The sequence below is a fragment of the Bos indicus genome, chromosome 14, assembly GCF_029378745.1.
Source record: "Bos indicus isolate NIAB-ARS_2022 breed Sahiwal x Tharparkar chromosome 14, NIAB-ARS_B.indTharparkar_mat_pri_1.0, whole genome shotgun sequence".
Classification (NCBI taxonomy): Eukaryota; Metazoa; Chordata; class Mammalia; order Artiodactyla; family Bovidae; genus Bos; species Bos indicus.
In genome coordinates this window covers 36,735,908-36,754,598 of record NC_091773.1, presented here as the reverse complement: position 1 = coordinate 36,754,598, position 18,691 = coordinate 36,735,908, and the positions used below count along the sequence as shown (strand labels likewise).

The 18,691-nt window shown below is 38.3% G+C and overlaps 1 protein-coding gene across 2 annotated transcripts in view; it reads right to left on the bottom strand.

The window, feature by feature from the left end:
• TERF1 (telomeric repeat binding factor 1) overlaps positions 1-18,691 on the bottom strand; it is a 43,063-nt gene that overhangs the window by 16,977 nt on the left and 7,395 nt on the right. For both annotated transcript variants that reach the window (XM_070802683.1, XM_070802684.1), the window contains exons 2-6: positions 18,562-18,657; positions 11,833-11,954; positions 7,361-7,447; positions 3,823-3,972; positions 2,809-2,921 (exon numbers count right to left, since the gene is read on the bottom strand). In XM_070802683.1, the coding sequence (XP_070658784.1) occupies positions 2,809-2,921; positions 3,823-3,972; positions 7,361-7,447; positions 11,833-11,954; positions 18,562-18,657 (568 nt within the window). The remainder of the gene's footprint in view (positions 1-2,808; positions 2,922-3,822; positions 3,973-7,360; positions 7,448-11,832; positions 11,955-18,561; positions 18,658-18,691) is intronic.

The following is an 18,691-nucleotide window of genomic DNA, read 5'->3' as shown; positions in this document are numbered from 1 at the left end:
ATCATTCACAATGTCACTCTTTCAGAAACCCTCTCAAGGGTCTTTATTACTATGAATTTCTTATCCTACCTAACAGTCTCCAACTGAACTTTTTATAAAATTCTTCTCCTTTGCTATAGTTAAAATTAGCTCCAACAAACACAGCAGGATCATTTACAGCTTCATGCCTTCATCTGGAACTGTTCCTCTCTACTGAAAGGAAATCATTTCCTCTCCCTCCCACCAGTAAACCATCCTCTGAGCCCAGCTCCATGCTCACACTTTCTAGAAGCAGATCATCAACTCCTTCAGCATTTAAGTCTATCAGTGAACTTTAACAACAAATTATGTAATGTCTACTACTGTTTTTGTTTCAAGTTTATAATTCTTATTGCCTCAAACAGTTTATAAGCTTTGCCAGAAGAAAATATTTTTTTCATCTAGTACCGACAGCATAAGCATTTCATCTTTCCTAGCATCTGTCTGACTTCAAAATCACACTTTTGATCCTACCCTTGTTTTACTTGCATCTTATTGATTCTTGCTTTGAAACTGGTGAATTTGATTCCCAGGATGGTTTTAATATTTGCTTGATTCCTAATCTTTACTCTGTATCTAGTTTTTGGTTTTTCTCCTGGTGTCCAGTACCCTACAAGATTTAACGTATGTCTGGTAATGAACTAGGCATCAAGGATTCAAAGCTATTTAAGAACTTTCAAAGAATTCTCCATCTAGAGAGAAATCTACAGGTAAACAGGTATGTTACTATCCAAGATAAGCCCTCCTAAAGAGGTATAACTTGGTGCTATGGAATACAGGAAGTAACAACTGCTCAGAGCTCAGCTAGATTTCTTATAGGTGATCTTTCAGCTAGACTTTGAAGGGCAAACAAAAGCAAACAAAAGAGGATAGAAAAGATGGAAATTTAAAACTGAAGCAAGAGTCAAGGCATGAAAGAGCTTGTAATATTTGAAAACCAGGGAGAAGTTGTGTTGTTACAAAGTGTCATGTATGTGGGCAGGGAGGGGTTAATGCTTAGGGATAAGGTGTATATGGAAACAAACAAACAAAACCCAGAAAGGGTCTATGTAAGGCTTTGTAACCCGTGCCATAAAATCTAACCCATTTATAAGGAAACAGAAAGCTAAGAGAGGTTATTAAGCTGGGAAGTGAGTTAAATGGATTTATTTTAATGGAAAGCTAACTCTGGAAGTCATGTCAAGGATGGATTTTTGCGGCACAAAGCTAAGTAATAATCTAGGCTATGAACAATAAGAATGGATTAGAGAAGCATTTCTAAGATGGAATTTATAACACTTGGAGAGATAACTGGATGTGTGAGGGGAAGGAGAGTCAGGGTACAGACAGACAAGAACTGTTTTACACAGTGACTGAACTGCGTACCAGAAGGGCATCTGAAATAAGTGGTAGCACTATATTAAGACAGTATATAGGAAACATTCATTATCTGCAAGAATCATGGTAAGTTCTAATTTTATTTTACTTTAAAGCAGTACTATAGAGGGCAAGAAGTCCGGGCCACAGAATTTACTGGGTCTTAGTATTACTAAACTTTGATTTCCTAAACAAAATGAAATAACCAAGCCAATAAAAGTGAAATCCCTACTTCTCAAAATGGGTCTTAGAAAAAAGTCAATGAGAAACAAGACTTCAATGGAGCAGTGAGGAGTAGATCACGTTTTGACAGGCAGGGACAAGAAGAACTGTAAGACTGATGTCAGTCCTGAGGTGTGACCAATGTCACATCCAGCCAGTTCAGACTCCAACTCCCACCTCTAAATCAGTAGTTAAGATGGGGCTCACAGCACTTAAGCCATGGTCCTGAGAAGAGAGTGATACTACATCCACTGCCAAATACATCCATACAGAAACCACAACGATTTGACTATTTGGCCTTGGTTTAAGGGTGGATGAAGAGAAGGAATGGACCACAGGTTCAATATAAAAGATCTTTATAATGGTAGATTTTATTGTCTTCAATAGAGTTAGTTTCTAAAGCCAAAGCAAAAGATAAAAGTCAATTCTGCAAAAATTACCCTTGAAAATCCCTAAAGAAGAAATAATTTTAGAAACTGAATTCTTTGCTCTCAATATGTAGGAATGACACAGCCTGCTTCCTTCCAACACTGGAGCAAATCAGTGTCTGCACTTGTTCACCAGATGAAGAGTTAGCCTGCCCTTAGACAAAATGAAGGGCTTCCCTGGCAGCTCAGTGGTAAAGAATCTGCTTGCCAATGCAGAAGACACAGGAGAGGCGGGTTCAATCCCTGAGATGGGAAGATCCCCTGGAGGAGGGCATGGCAACCCACTCCAGTATTCTTGCCTGGGAATCCCATGGACAGAGGAGCCTGGTGGGCTACAGTATACAGGGTGGCAAAGAGTTGGACACCACTGAAGCGACTGAGCACGCATCATGCACAGAGAAGATGAACAATATTTTAACATATCAGAATAACCCTCAGTGCCACAGTCACATGAGGGCATGCAGGATTTGAGAACTAAGGGACACAGATGATTCAGGCTTCCAGCCTCAATATTGTTCTGGAGCTCATGTTCATCATTCCCAGTAAATGATATCACACTATCTACACAGTACTGTTTTCTCTCTACTCTTGCTTAGCATTTGCAACAGAATTTGCATAAGCCATGATGTAACTCTACAGTACTTCCAAATATACAAATGTTAGTCATCAGTAAGGCAATACACCTACTGCTCAAAAATTATTTTTGTTAACAACAGCTCACTACCATCACTTTTACATAGATATTACATTCATAAGACAAAAATGTACTAATGAATTTACAAACCTTTTTCCTGTATCCAAATTAGTTTCAGTTGCCAATTCAACATCTTTACCATTAGGTTTATCTTCAGAATATGTTGTTCTTGCTCTTTTAGTTTCCACTACTTTTGCTGCTGCCTTAAAAAAATGGGGATGTGGGAGAGGAAGGAATGCAATAAGCCATTAAAAACAAATAGCATTAAATCAAGCCTTCTAGTTATTTGATAGTCATAACAAAAGTATCTCTTCACAGACCAATAAAGGGCAGTGTATTGTTTCCCCAAGTACCTGTGACATGACAGTCAGCCACCTGCTTGGTTTATAAGCATTATGGAGAAGGGCTTTCCTTGTAAATGTACTTGATACACACAACGTGCTGAAGAATATTTTTTTCCCCCTTTGAGTGTGCTGGGTCTTAGTTGAGGCATGTGGGATCTTTAGTTGTGGCCTGTGGGATCTAGTTCCCTGACCAGGGATTGAACCCTGGTCCCCCTACTTTGGGAGCGCAGAGCCTTGGCCACTGGATCACCAGGGAAGTCCCTATAGATAATTTTAAGATAAAACGTTACTTAAACATATATATATATATGTTACTTAAACATATATATATATATATATATATAAAACATATTAAAACTGGGGCTAGGACAGGATAAAATGTGATTAAAAAGAAAATTTCTGTAGTAGCCCTTCTTCAGTCCAACTTGACTTTTCCCAAAAATATGCTAAAATTTTCTTTTAAATTTAATTAGATTAAAACTATTTCTTTTTTACTTATTTCTCATTTCATTTTGCTAAGTTTCCCCTCAACTTTTTATTGTGAAAAATTTCCCTCAAGCCTTACTTTGAAAAGTTGAAAATACTACATAGATCAGAAATAAACTTTCTTTTAGATGCACTAACTGTAACATTTCACCACACTATTCTATAAAATCACTAAGTAAAATTCTGATTAGTTTTTAAGGATTTCTATTTCAAGTATTCTCCTTTATTTTAACAATGTAAGTCTATGTTTAGAGCTTCTCTGAAATACGCATACCTTCATTAGAAACGTTGATGATTTTTCATTTAGGACACAATTCACATAACTCTTAATTTTCTCCATCATGTGGTTATAGCTGAAGTGTTGAAAAAAGGAATGAAATGTATCTTTCTGAGAGATTATCGTAAGCAATTTCCTTTTAAAAGGCTAAAGAAAACAGAAGAAACATAAATCACAAATAAGATACTAGAAATTCTGTCATATTGTTTAACTGAAAAAAGTCACTAAGCCAAAACCCAAGATTTTACAAAATTTCCCATTTTAAATGCCCACCTATATATTTTTGACAAAAAAATTCTTATTTTACACATATATAAATATAAACCTAAATATCTATGATCAAGTTTAAGAAATAAAACATTATCTATTTAACTGAAGTCTTATTATCATAATCTGATGGCACTCCTTGTCCTTCCTGGCCTTCTTCTCAAGGTAAGCAGTATCCTGAGTTTAGAACTTAGCATATCCATGCATTCCTTTACACTTGTACTACATATCTACGCACCCATAAACAATGTATAGTATTGTTTAGCACGGTTTTAACTTTATACAAATGGTGTTATACTATGTGTATTCTTCTGAAACTTTCTTTATTCTGCTCAACTCTGTTTATGATATTTACCCACATTGATTTGACACTTATAGAATTACTAGTTACTTTCACTATTAAACCCTGGAGAAGGAAATGGCAACCCACTCCAGTATTCTTGCCTGGAGAATCCCATGGATGGAGGAGCCTGGTAGGCTGCAGTCCATGGGGTTGCACAGAGTTGGACATGACTGGGCAACTTCACTTTCACTTTTTTCACTGTTAAATAGTAGTCCATTGATCAAAAATATCATCTATTCATCTTTCCTTCCAGCCTGTGTAAGTATTTAGGCTATTTTCTATAATCCACAATTCTATTAAACATTTTTATACATGTCTTCTTGTGAACAGTACAAATTTTTCTTAGTTCTTTCAATGCTGATTGCATAATTAAGCTATAAAGCTTAAAAAAAAATTATCTCTCAAGCTCTATCTCAGAGCAATTTTTACAGTTGGGCCTGAATTTTTTTTGGTTTTTATTTTTTAAGTAAAGCTTCATGACTTTAAAAGCATATAGTGAAAGTAAGAACAGTTACTCTAGGGTATTTATCTAGAAGTGGAATTGCTGGAATGCATGCTTATTGATTTTGCTAAAATACTCACTGAAGCTGAATTACCAATTTATAGTCCTGAGAGGAAGGTATAGCAGTACTATAATTTCTCCACATTTTGAGCCAACTGTTGGTGTTCTAAGACATTTTAATCATTGCCACTCTGAGGTGTAGAAAATATTATTTCAAAATATTACTTGGTGCATGCGTGGTGCGTGTTTTAAGTTGCTACAGCTGTATCTGACTGTTTGCAACTCTGTGGACTGTAGCCCACCAGGCTCCTCTGACCATGGGATTCTCCAGGCAAGAACACTGTAGTGGGTTGCCATGCCCTGCTCCAGCGGATTTTCCCGACCCAGAGACAGAACTGTGTCTCCTGCGGCTCCTGCATTTCAGGTGTATTCTTTACTGCTAAGCCACTAGGCAGCCCATATTACTTGGTACTGCTCTGATAACAAGTATTAGTGAGGTCAGCATTTTCTCTTTATGTTTACTGGCCATAAAATTTCCTCTTCTGTGAAGTACAAGCAGAGTGGATAGTCACCTCACAGTGCTAAGTTTTTAGTCACCTAAACCTAGGTTTTTAGTCACCTAAACTGACTTAGGTGAGTTTTTAGTCACCTCACAGTGCTAAGGCAAAAAAAATTAGGGCAAGGAACCCAATTAACATCAGGTTTTCAGCTGAAATCTCTGGAGGAGTACATCCTAGGAACAAGGGCAAATTAGAGATAGAATGAGCCTTACTAAAAGCTCTGTTTCTCGATGAATTAAAGTGATTCCCCTCTCCCCCATACCAGTATGTGAAAAGGTACTCAGCTTCATTAATCATCAAAGAAACAGAAATTAAAACCCAATAAGGTAGCACTATCTCACTGCCAGAATGACTAAATACTTGCCAGAGTGACTAAAATGAAAACCACAGACATTGTCTGTGAAGCAACTGGAACTCTTTCACACTGCTGAAAGAACTGATATTGCTACTTTGGAAGACTGTTTCACCGTATCTACTAAAACTGAATATGTGCATATATTTATAACCTAACAAATCTATTCCTAGGTATTATCCAATAGAAACACATATAGTTGTTGTACAAAAGACATGTAAAGGAATCTAACAGCCAAAACCTGGAAATAACTCAAATGTCCATCAACAATACAATGGATAAACTGTAGTATATTTCTACAATGGAGCAATGAGAATAAACAAACAATTGTTATAAGCAATGCTGTGGATCTTTCTGACAAACAGAAACCTGCTATATGATTATATTATATAAAGTTGAGAAATAAGTAAAGCTAATCTTGGATGTTACATGTTAGGAGAGTGGTTACCCTTGAGAAGGTGGGAAGGACAGTGACTAGAGTGTGCTGGTGATGTTCTATTTCTTGATCTAAGAGGTCATCACACAAAGTATGCTCCTTTTGTGAAAATACATCTACTTATGCTATAAGTATTCTACTAAAGGTATGCCACTGTTCAATTAAAAGTTTACTAAAAACTGTATAAAACTATGCTTACTTCTTTGATAAACTTAATTGACTCCCACACCACTTTGTTTTTAATACTTAAAAATTAACTTCTATTGACCTTGATATTACACATACACAGAAAGACTAGTGATCACCTAAGAAACCATTAGAAAAACAGGCAAGTTATAATGCATTCTTCCATACCTGTGCTGCTCAATATGGCAGCCACTAGTCATGCAGTCCTTGAAATGTGTGAGCCCTGAATTTAGACTTAAGTGTAAAAGTCTAATTACACTTCTAAAAAGTCTAAAAACACCTCAGATTTCAAAGACTTCGTATAGCTGTTGCTCAGTATTGGTAGGGAATTGGCCCCAGAACTCCCCTCTGATACCAAAATCTAAGGATGCTCAAGTCTTCTATATAAAATGGTGCAGTATTTGCATATATCCTACACACATCCTTCGGTAAACTTTAAAAATATCTAGATAACCTATAACACCTAACCCAATGTAAATGCTAGGTAAATAGTTACCAGAGTGTGGCAAACTCAAGTTTTTCTTTTTGAAACATTTTGGAATTTTCCCCCCAAATATTTTCCATCTGCAGTTGGTTGAATCCCTAGATATGGAAACCAGGATACAGAGGGCTGACTGTCCAAAAAAGGGAGTGCAAAATATCTCACCAATGCGTTTTCACATGGATTGCTAAAAAAAATTAGCTTTACTTGTTTCTTCTTACTTTTTTAATGTGGCCACTAGAAAATTTAAAAATCACATCCATCACTGGCATTACTTTTCTATTGAACTAGACTTTTCTTTTAAACTATACTGTTTAAAAGAGAAAGCATTTCTTTTCCCTCCCAATGTTTTTTTCAATTTTTCTTATTCCAAATAAACAGCTCTAAAATCCTAATGTAAATAATTACCGTGTAAGAATTTGGGTCACCAAATACTCTTTCAAAGACTTCTTCTGCTTCCTTAAAATTGCCATTTTCCATGCAAACGGCTATAGCCTAAAAATCAGAATACAGACAAATCAGACAAATACATATCTTGGATTGCTTTTTAAAATATCTAATTGCTGTTTAATATTAAAATAACTCAGGTAAGGTTTAAACTACTTCATCTAAAATATTCTTACACAGTTTAACAATTCTGATTTGATAAATGATATATAATAGCTTTTCAAAGATGAAATAACTGTGGTCCAAAAAGACATGAAAATTTTTGACTAGCCTCTTCTATTTAATTAATAAATTCAGAGCTACATTATATATATTGAGGACTCACCAAAATAATAATTTTAAACAAAAGGGAAATAAGACAGGAGGCAGATGGATGGTATTTGAGATGATTAGGAGAGAGATATATATATAGGTATATAAAATTTGCCATTTAGGAGCCTAGGAAAATCACTAATAGAAATGCAGGAAGCCAGATGCTTTTGAATAAGCATTTTATAAACAGGCCTTTTTTATTTCCCCCAATTGATTAAAAAAAAGAAAACAAAACTATTTCGTATTCAGGTAAAGTCAGCAAAAACAAGACCAAGAGCTGACTGTGGCTCAGATCATGAACTCATTATTGCAAAATTCAGACTTAAATTGAAGAAGGTAGGGAAAACCACTAGACCATTCAGGTATGACCTAAATCAAATCCCTTATGATTATACAGTGAAAGTGACAAATAGATTTAAGTGGATTATATCTGATAAATGGAGTGCCTGAAGAACTATGAACAGAGGTTCATGCAACTGTACAGGAGGCAGTGATCAACACCATCCCCAAGAAAAAGAAATGCAAAAAGGCAAAATGGTTGTCTGAGGAGGCCTTACAAATAGCTGAGAGAAGAGAAGCAAAGGCAAAGAAGAAAAGGAAAGATATACCCATTTGAACACAGGATTCCAAAGAACAGCAAAGAGAGATAAGAAAGCCTTCCTACGTAATCAATGCAAAGAAATAGAGGAAAACAACAAAATGGGAAAGACTAGAGATCTCTTCAAGAAAATCAGAGATACCAAGGGAACATTTCATGCAAAGATGGGCTCAATAAAGGACAGAAACAGTACGGACCTAACAGAAGCAGAAGATATTAAGAAGACGTAGAAAGGAAACTCAGAAGGACTATACGAAAAAGATCTTCATGGCCCAGATAACCATGATGGTGTGACCACTTACCTAGAGCCAGACATCCTGGAATGTGAAGTCAAGTGGGCCTTAGGAAGCATCACTACGAACAAAGGCAGTGGAGGTGATGGAATTCCAGCTGAGCTATTTCAAATCCTAAAAGATGATGCTGTGAAAGTGCTGCACTCCATATGGCAGTGAATTTGGAAAACTCAGCAGTGGCCAAAAGACTGGAAAAGGTCAGTTTTCATTCCAATCTCAAAGAAAGGCAATGCCAAAGAATGCTCAAACTATCACACAATTTGCATTCATCTCACACACTAGCAAAATAACGCTCAAAATTCTCCAAGCTAGGCTTCAACAGTACATGAACCGTGAACTTCCAGATATTCAAGCTGGATTCAGAAAAGGCAGAGGAACCAGAGATCAAATTGCCAATATTGGCTAGATCATAGAAAAAGCAATAGAATTCCAGAAAAATGTCTACTCCTGTTATATTGACTACTTCTGAGAAAGCCTTTGACTGTGTGGATCACAACAAACTGGAAAATTATTCAAGAGATGGGAATACCAGACCACCTGACCTGCCTCCTGAGAAATCTGTATGCAGGTCAAGAAGCAACAGTTAGATCTGGACATGGAACAAGGGACTGGTTCCAAATTGGGAAAGGGGTATGACAAGGGTATATATTGTCACCCTGCTTATTTAACTTATATGCAGAGTACATCATGAGAAATGTTGGGTTGGATGAAGCACAAGCTGGAATCAAGGTTGCTGGGAAAAATATCAATACCTCAGATGCAGACAACACCACCCTTATGGCAGAAAGCAAAGAGGAACTAAAGAGCCTCTTTAGTTGAAAGTGATGAAAGTGAAAGAGGAAAGTGAAAAAGCTGGCTTAAAACTCAACATTCAAAAAACTAAAACCATGGCATCTGGTCCCATCACTTCAAGGCAAACAGATGGGGAAACAACGGAAACAGCAACAGACTTTATTTTCTTGGGCTCCAAAATCACTGTAGATGGTGATTGCAGCCATGAAATTAAAAGATGCTTGCTCCTTGGAAGAAAAGCTATGACCAACCTAGACAGAATATTAAAAAGCAGAGATGTTACTTTGCCAACAAAGATCTGTCTAGTCAAAGCTATTGTTTTTCCAGTCATTATGTATAGATGTGAGAGGTGGACCATCAAGAAAGCTGAGGCCGAAGAATTGATGCTTTTGAACTGTGGTGTTGGAGAAGACTCTTGAGAGTCCCTTGGACACAAGATCAAACCAGTACATCCTAAAGGAAATCAATCCTGAATATTCATTGGAAGGACTGATGCTCAAGCTGAAGCTCCAGTACTTTGGCCATCTGATGTGAAGAACTGACTCATCTGAAAACACCCTGATGCTCGGAACGATTGAAGGAAGGAGGAGAAGGGGACAAAAGAGGATGAGATGGTTGGATGGCATCACCGACTCGATGGACATGAGTTTAAGCAAGCTCCGGGAGTTGGTGATGGACAGGGAAGTCTGGCATGCTGCAGTTCATGGGGTCGCAGTCGGACACGACTGGAGCAACAGAACTGAACTGATAGCCAATTAACAAACAATGTTGTGATAGTTTCAGGTGAACAGAAAAGGGACTCAGCTAGACTTACATGTATTCATTCTTCCCCAACACCCCTCCCATCCAGGCTGCCACATAACATTGAGCAGAGTTCCATCTGTTATACAGCAGCACCTTGGTGGTTATCCATTTTAAATATAGCAGTGTATAAACCGGCCTTTTTGATACCATATGTGGTTATAGGACCACCACTACCATCTGGATAGGCTTGTAAATTTGGGCAAACCTCTTGGGGTCTTGGTTTCTTAAAATGGGGAAAATTATAGTATCTATTTCATAGGGTAGTTGTGAAAATTAAAGAGTTACATATGAAAGTACTTATAAAGACAGCTGAGTGCCTAAGAATTGATGCTTTTTAATTGTGGTGTTGGAGACTCTTGAGAGTCTCTTAGACTGCAAGGAGATCAAACCAGTCTATCCAAAAGGAAATCAGCCTTGAATATTCATTGGAAGGACTGATGCTAAAGCTGAAACTCCAATACTTTGGCCACCTGATGCAAAGAACTAACTCATGTGAAAAGACCCTGACACTGGGAAAGACTGATGGCAGGAGGAGAAGGTGACTGCAGGAGGGGAAAGGGACGACATAGGATGAGATGGTTGGATGGCATCACTGACTCGGACATGAGTTTGAGCACGCTCCGGGAGCTGGTGACGGACAGGGAAGCCTGTGGGCTGCAGTCCATGGGGTCAAAAAAAGCGACTGAAGTGACTGACTGATGAAAGTACTTAGAACAATATCTTCAAATAGTAAGCAATATATTATTACATTTTTGCTATGTATTTCATGGTAACCTGCTCAACTTTATACTAGTATATTTAACAAAGGCTGCTTCCCCTAGACCTCCAAAAGTTTGGGATAATGATAGATCCCTTTGGCCTGAGTTGAAATTCTTAAAAGCAGCAGTCATGTTTTTGCCCATTTTCTTCAGGCTTAATTCTACTTGACAGTCACCACACGATCAATGATTAATTCTTGAGAACATGGGACACCACCTGGATTTTAGTTTAACTGTGAAAATCTTGAGAACGTGCTTTGCCTGTAAGCAAAACATATTTTCCCTTCTGTCTTTGGATGACTTTCTTTAGTTTCTCACTCTTCAAAAGGCCACTTGTAAAATTCTCTGTATCTATATAGTTAACATTTTACATTCTCTCTTTTTAATTTTACATTCTCTTAATCACAAAAATCCATTTCATTTTCTATCATTTGATAACCTTGAGTGGGAGAGCACAAACCACTGGTTTTTTAGGTTTAGTGATCTTTAAATAGATCTGATGGACTGTAGCCCGCCAGCCTCCTCTGACCATGGAATTTTCCAGGTAAGAACACTGGAATGGGATACCATTTCCTACTCCGGGGGATCTTTCCAACCCAGGGATCAAACCCATGTCTCTTGCATCTCCTGCACTGGCAGGTGGATTCTTTACCACTCACGCCACCTGGAAAGCCCGTTTTCCAAAGTGGGGGCAATATGCACTTAGGTAACAAACATTAACTCCAGTTCTTAGAGCTCATGTCAAATTTCTAAAGAGAATAATTATATTGAATTTTACTAAAGGTTCATTGTCCAACAGTAGCTCTTAGTTTCTTTAAATGTCATGCTTTTATTTTCTAGGAAAATAATAATTATAAACATAAAGAATACTCATACCTGAATTTTAATTAAATTCTCTATTTCTTCATGAAGCTTGTCATGCTCCTTTTCAATTGAAGCCCAAATCATCAGGGCTGATTCCAAGGGTGTAATTCGTTCATCACTTTCAAACTGTGCATCTTTTAAACCAAAATAAAAACAAGTACCTTAGAAAACTATGAAGAACTTAACTTTGTTAATTTTTTATAAATTACTTTCTTTAAATATTGACTGATTGTATTCTATTTGCCAGGCACTGCTCTTATATATGCTTGTTTAGGAAAGATTTTTCAAATTAATTTCCTCATTAAAATCAACTTAAAATAGAAAATGCCAGACAAGTTCATAAAACATTTGAAGCTTTTCTGTGCTAAAATATTTAAGGACTAGTTCTTGGTGGTTCAATAGTTGAGAATCTGCCTTCCAATGCAGGGGACTCAGGTCTGATCCCTGGTTTAGCACCTGGGATCCCGTGTGTTGTGGGGCAGCTAAGCCCACACACCACAGGTATTGGGCCCGCACTGAAACTAGAGAAAGCCCACACACCGCAACAAGAGAAGCCTGTGCACCACAACAAAGACCCAGAGCAGCCAGTATGTATACATATGCATCGATTTTAAGAGCTGAAAAAAACATAAGGTACCTTTACATAAGGTATCACAGTAACAGAATTCTTAAATGGTTTATAAGTCTAACTGCAGTGTAACAAACCTCAAATAGAAATCTGATCTTAGCATATACTAATTGAAATCCTTATTATATATTTTGTGGATATTTGAAACAGGCATTCAGGTTATCTCTCTACCAACATTCTTCCAATTATCAAGGCTTAAAAATCTAAGGAGTCACTGTTTTACTCCTGTTTCTCATCACCGTATCTGTTGCAATATATTATACAGTGGTTTTAAAAACTTCAGAGTTTATTCCAGACTCTATCATTTATCATCTTTGGGGTGCTGAAAAGCTATTTCACCTCTCTAAGTCTCAGTTTTCTCACCTATAAAATGCCACAATTGTAAATACTATGTGAATATTTAATGAGATAATATTTGTACTGCTGTTAAACTTTCTTAAAACAGAATTTTGATCAGGTTATCCTCATGAAACACTCACTGTGGCTGATAACTTGACAAATTACACACAAACTTCTCATTTCGAAATTCTGAACCTTCACCACGTGTGCACTAATCTATTCACTCAGTATATATTACAGCTCATTTCAATACTCATCTTTCCTAAGAAGTCTTTCTTGATTGACATTATCCAACCCTTCTTGCTAATCTACCTTCCTTCTTATAAATGTGACATACAGAAAAACTGTATGTATGTTAGATCTTAACTTAAAAGACTTTACAGTGTAGAAAAACAAGTATTGTATATTAACACATATATATACAATCTACAACAATGGTACTGAAGGGCAGGAATAGAGACTCAGATATAGAGATATGGACACAGCAAGGGAAGGAGAGGGTGGGACAAACTGAGAGCAGCACTGAAATATACACAGTGCCATGTATAAAACAGATAAGATAATGAGAAGTTGCTATATAGTGCAGAGAGCTCAGTCTGGTGCTATGTGACAACCTAGAGGGGTGGGATAGGGTGGGAGGTGGGAGGGGAGGTCCAAGATGGAGGAGACTTGTATCCCCATGGCTGATTCACGTTGTTGCATGGCAAAAACCAACACAACATTGTAAAGCAATTAGGCCTCAATTAGAAATCAATAAATCAAAAAGAAAAATGATAAAAAAACTTTACAGTGTAGACTTTCACTTTCAGGTAGGATGCATGAAAGTGAATGCACCAGGGCAACACTCTCACCATCACCAGAAAAAAAAAATGGGGACAAACTGCAGAATCATGTTGTTGAAGACAGGAGACAGCTGTGCAAGCTCTGAGAACTAGGTGGAATACATCCTAGAAAGAGATTCCTTCTCAGGTGAGCAGATGATTCACAGCTCTTTTCCTCCCTGGGCTACTTTGCTGAAAAGGCTGAAGATCCAGTGTGCTCCAGGTAGGGAGGCTTTACTGGGGTAAGAGAAAGAAGAGCTTCTGGTGGTTTCCTTGGGGCTAGCACGGTGGACTGGAAAACTAGAAGAACTGAAAACACATGGCTAGCATTTCCCCACAAAGCTTTTGCTGAGTTCTGGGGCAGTGCAGGAAGCTGGGGTGGAGAAGTACGGAAAACTTTCAGTTGTACAGATCTTAAGATAAAGTCCCATGAGAGGGTGGAGCCTGCCATAAACAAAAGTTTCCCCTTTAAGACATTTGCCATATTTTAAAACCAGGTGGAGCAGGTGACTATAAAGTTAATAAGGCAGCCACTGCTGCTGCTGCTGCTGCTAAGTCACTTCAGTCATGCCCGACTCTGTGAGATCCCATAGACGGCAGCCCACCAGGCTCCCCCGTCCCTGGGATTCTCCAGGCAAGAACACTGGAGTGGGTTGCCATTTCCTTCTCCAATGCATGAAAGTGAAGAGTGAAGGTGAAGTCACTCAATTGTGTCCGACTCTTAGCGACCCCATGGACTGCAGCCTACCAGACTCCTCCATCCATGGGATTTTCCAGGCAAGAGTACTGGAGTAGGGTGCCATCGCCTTCTCCGAAGGCAGCCATTAGCTATATGTAATTACTGGACAGTTAAAGCATTGTTAATCCAAATTGAGATGTACTTTGACTATGAAATACAAACCAGATTTCAAAGACGTACTGCAAAAAAATTAAATAAAATAAAGGTGGTAAAATATCTCGTTTTATATCAATCATACGTTGACGTATATTTTAGAAATACTGGGTTAAATAAGACATTGTTAAAATTCTACCTATTTCTACTTTACTTAATATAGCTATTAGAAAAGTTTTGATTATATATGAGGCATACTTTGGGCTTCCCAGGTGGCACTAGTGGTAAAAGAACCAACCTGCCAATGCAGGAGATGTAAGAGACTCCGGTTTGACCCCAAGGTGGGAAAGAACCCTTGGAGAAGGGCATGGCAACCCACTCTAGTATTCTTGCCTGGATAATCCCATGGACAGAGGAACCTGGCGGGCTATAGTTCATAGGGTTGCAAAGAGTCAGACATGACTGAGTCGACTTAACTTGCATGCACATGGCCTACTTTATATTTCTATTAGGCAGTGCTGCTATACAACAACCACTAAAAAAATAAGCAAAAGGGTTATATATAGCTGAAAACCCAATATAAATTAAAATGAAATTTTAAATGCTGCCTGACTTATTTGAAATATACTGATTCTTGTTCACTAACCCCGGCCTATTATATCTAAGACGCGCTCTGGGGAACTTCAAGATTAAACCATGGAGTCACACACAAAATAGGAAATTTTTTGACCCTTTTTTGATATCTTAAAGACATTAGTCGTTTAGACTATGGTAACTGTGTGGTGACTCTTACTACTGCCACACATTACTAGCAACTATCATATTTGTAACCTCTTGTTGAGCTTGATTTCAGCACTTATTCAATAAGGGAATATGATTTAAACTATAATATCTCTTTCTCTTGTCCTCATAGTTTATTTTAGATTATAATGGCCAAGCCTGGCTCAGTTTATCAGTAATGGCTAATATTTACAGCACAGTCATTCTGACGCTACACAAGCCAGAACTGGATTAGTGAGAGTCCTGAAAGTGGTACTAACAGGCTGGGATCTCCTGTAACACAACATGTTCATAAGTAAACAGCTTCATGTAATACTGTCTACCACTAGAGACTGTTGGGAAAGCCTTTTGTAAATTGCAAACCCCAATATAAATATGCAATTATCTGCATCAGAAGGTCCTTTAAATGACCATGCTGTAAATATTAGCCATTAGTGATAAATCGAACCAGGCTTGGTCATTACAGTCCAAAATAATCTATGAAGACAAAGGAAAGAGATATTATAGCTTAAATCATATTACCTTATTAAAGTGCTGAAGTCAAAATCAAATGCTCAGTCGTGTCCAACTCTTTGCAACTCCATGGGCTGTAGCCTACCAGGCTCCTCTGTCCATGGGATTTTCCAGGCAATAGTCCTGGACTGGATTGCCGTTTCCTTCTCCAGGGGATCTTCCCAACCCAGGGATCGAACCTAGGTTTCCCGCATTGTAGACAGACGATTTACCATCTGAGCCACCAGGGAAGTCCAAAATCAAATAAGAGGCTTCAAATATGCTTGTTGCCAATAACGACAGTAGTAAGAGACACTAAAAAGTTACCATAGTCTAACTGAGTGATTATGCACTCAACTCCTTATTACAAAATTCAGACTTAAATTGAAGGTAGGGAAAACCACTAGACCATTCAGGTATGACCTAAATCAAATCCCTTACGATTATACAGTGGAAGTGACAAATAGATTCAAGTGAATTCTATCTGATAAATGGAGTGCCTGAAGAACAGAGGTTCATGCAACTGTACAGGAGGCAGTGATCAAAACCATCCCCAAGAAAAAGAAATGCAAAAAGGCAAAATGGTTGTTTGAGGAGGCCTTACAAATAGTTGAGAAAAGAAGAGAAGCGAAAGGCAAAGAAGAAAAGGAAAGATATACCCATTTGAACGCAGGATTCCAAAGAATAGCAAAGAGAGATAAGAAAGCCTTCCTACATGATCAATGCAAAGAAATGGAGGAAAACAACAGAATGGGAAAGACTAGAGATCTCTTCAAGAAAAATTAGAGATACCAAGGGAACATTTCATGCAAAGATGGGCACAATTAAAGATAGAAACAGTACAGACCTAACAGAAGCAGAAGATATTAAGAAGAGGTGACAAGAATACACAGAAGAACTATACAAAGAAGATCTTCATGACCCAGATAACTACAATGGTGTGATCACTCACCTAGAGCCAGACATCCTGGAATGTGAAGTCAAGTGGGCCTTAGGAAGCATCACTACAAACAAAGGCAGTGGAGGTGATGGAATTCCAGCTGAGCTATTTCAAATCCTAAAAGATGATGCTGTGAAAGTGCTGCACTCCATATGGCAGTGAATTTGGAAAACTCAGCAGTGGCCAAAGGACTGGAAAAGGTCAGTTTTCATTCCAATCTCAAAGAAAGGCAATGCCAAAGAATGCTCAAACTATCGCACAACTGTACTCATCTCACTCGCTAGCAAAGTGATGCTCAAAATTCTCCAAGCTAGGCTTCAACAGTACATGAACCATGAACTTCCAGATGTTCAAGCTGGATTTAGAATAGGCAAAGGAACCAGAGATCAAATTGCCAACACCAGCTGGATCATCAAAAAAGCAAGAGAGCTCAGAAAAACATCTACTTCTGCTTTATGGACTACATCAAAGCCTTTGACTGTGTGATACAACTATGGAAAATTTTGCAAGAGATGGGAATACCAGACAGCCTGACCTGCCTCCTGAAAAACTGTATGCAGGTCAAGAAGCAACAGTTAGAACTGGACATGGAACAACAGATTGGTTCCAAATAGGAAAAGGAGTACGTCAAGGCTGTATATTGTCACTCTGCTTATTTAACTTATATGCAGAGTACATCATGAGAAAGGCTGGGCTGGATGAAGCACGAGCTGGAATCAAGATTTCTGGGAGAAATATCAATAACCTCAGATATGCAGATGACAACACTCTTATGGCAGAGAGCAAAGAACTAAAGAGCCTCTTGTCCGTCTAGTCAAAGCTATGGTTTTTCCAGTAGTCATGTATGGACGTGAGTTGGACTACAAAGAAAGCTGAGCACCAAAGAATTGATGCTTTTGAACTGTGGTGTTGGAGAAGACTCTTGAGAGTCCCTCGGACACAAGGAGATTAAACCAGTCCATCCTAAAGGAAATCAACCCTGAATATTCATTAGAAGGACTGATGCTGAAGCTGAAAAACTCCAATACTTTGGCTACCTGATTGGGAAGAACTGACTCACTGGAAAAGGCCCTGATGTTGAAAGACTGAAGGAAAAGGAGGAGAAGGGGAAGACAAAGGATGAGATGGTTGGATGGCATCACCAACTCAATGGACATGAGTTTGAGCAAGCTCCGGGAGTTGGCAATGGACAGGGAAGCCTGGTCTGCTGCTGTCCATGGGGTTGCAAAGAGTCAGACATGACTGAGTGATTGAACTGAAATGAACTGAATGTTATCTTTAAAACAGAGTATATGGAGCATGGTTTCCTACCAGCAGCATCAGAATCATCTGGGAACTTATTGGAAATGTAATTCATCCTACCAAATCAGAAATTCATAATGGGGAAGGAGCTACATCATTCTGTTTCTTAACAAGTTCGCTAATTATTCTGAAGTAAGCAAAAATTTGAGAATTGTTGCTCCAAAAAGATAGGGATATTTCCTTTACTAGCTTTAAATATGCTTGTGTATAGATGTACAGGCCAAATACAAGTGGGAAAACTCTCAAAAAAAACCCGATAGCTCCCATCTCTTTCTGGAGAAGGCAATGGAAACCCACTGCCAGTACTCTTGCCTGGAAAATCCCATGGATGGAGGAGCCTGGTAGGCCTGCAGTCTATGGGGTCGCTAAGAGTCGACTAGGCGACTTCACTTTCACACATTGGAGAAGGCAATGGCAACCCACTCCAGTGTTCCTGCCTGGAGAATCCCAGGGACAGAGAAGCCTGGTGGGCTGCCGTCTATGGGGTCGCACAGAGTCGGACACAACGGAAGCAACTTAGCAGCAGCAGCAGCATCTCTTTCTTCTCATCATCACACCTTCAGACATAGACTGAAATATGTTCCATATAAGATAAAAACATACTTACCAAGGGTTTTTCCAGCTTCAATTCTTGTCAAAAATTGACATACGTATATAGTTCTCAGTTGATAAGCTGTTAGACTGGACAGTCCATGAATAATAGCTGAAAGTGAATAAAGTAAATTTTATTAAAACAT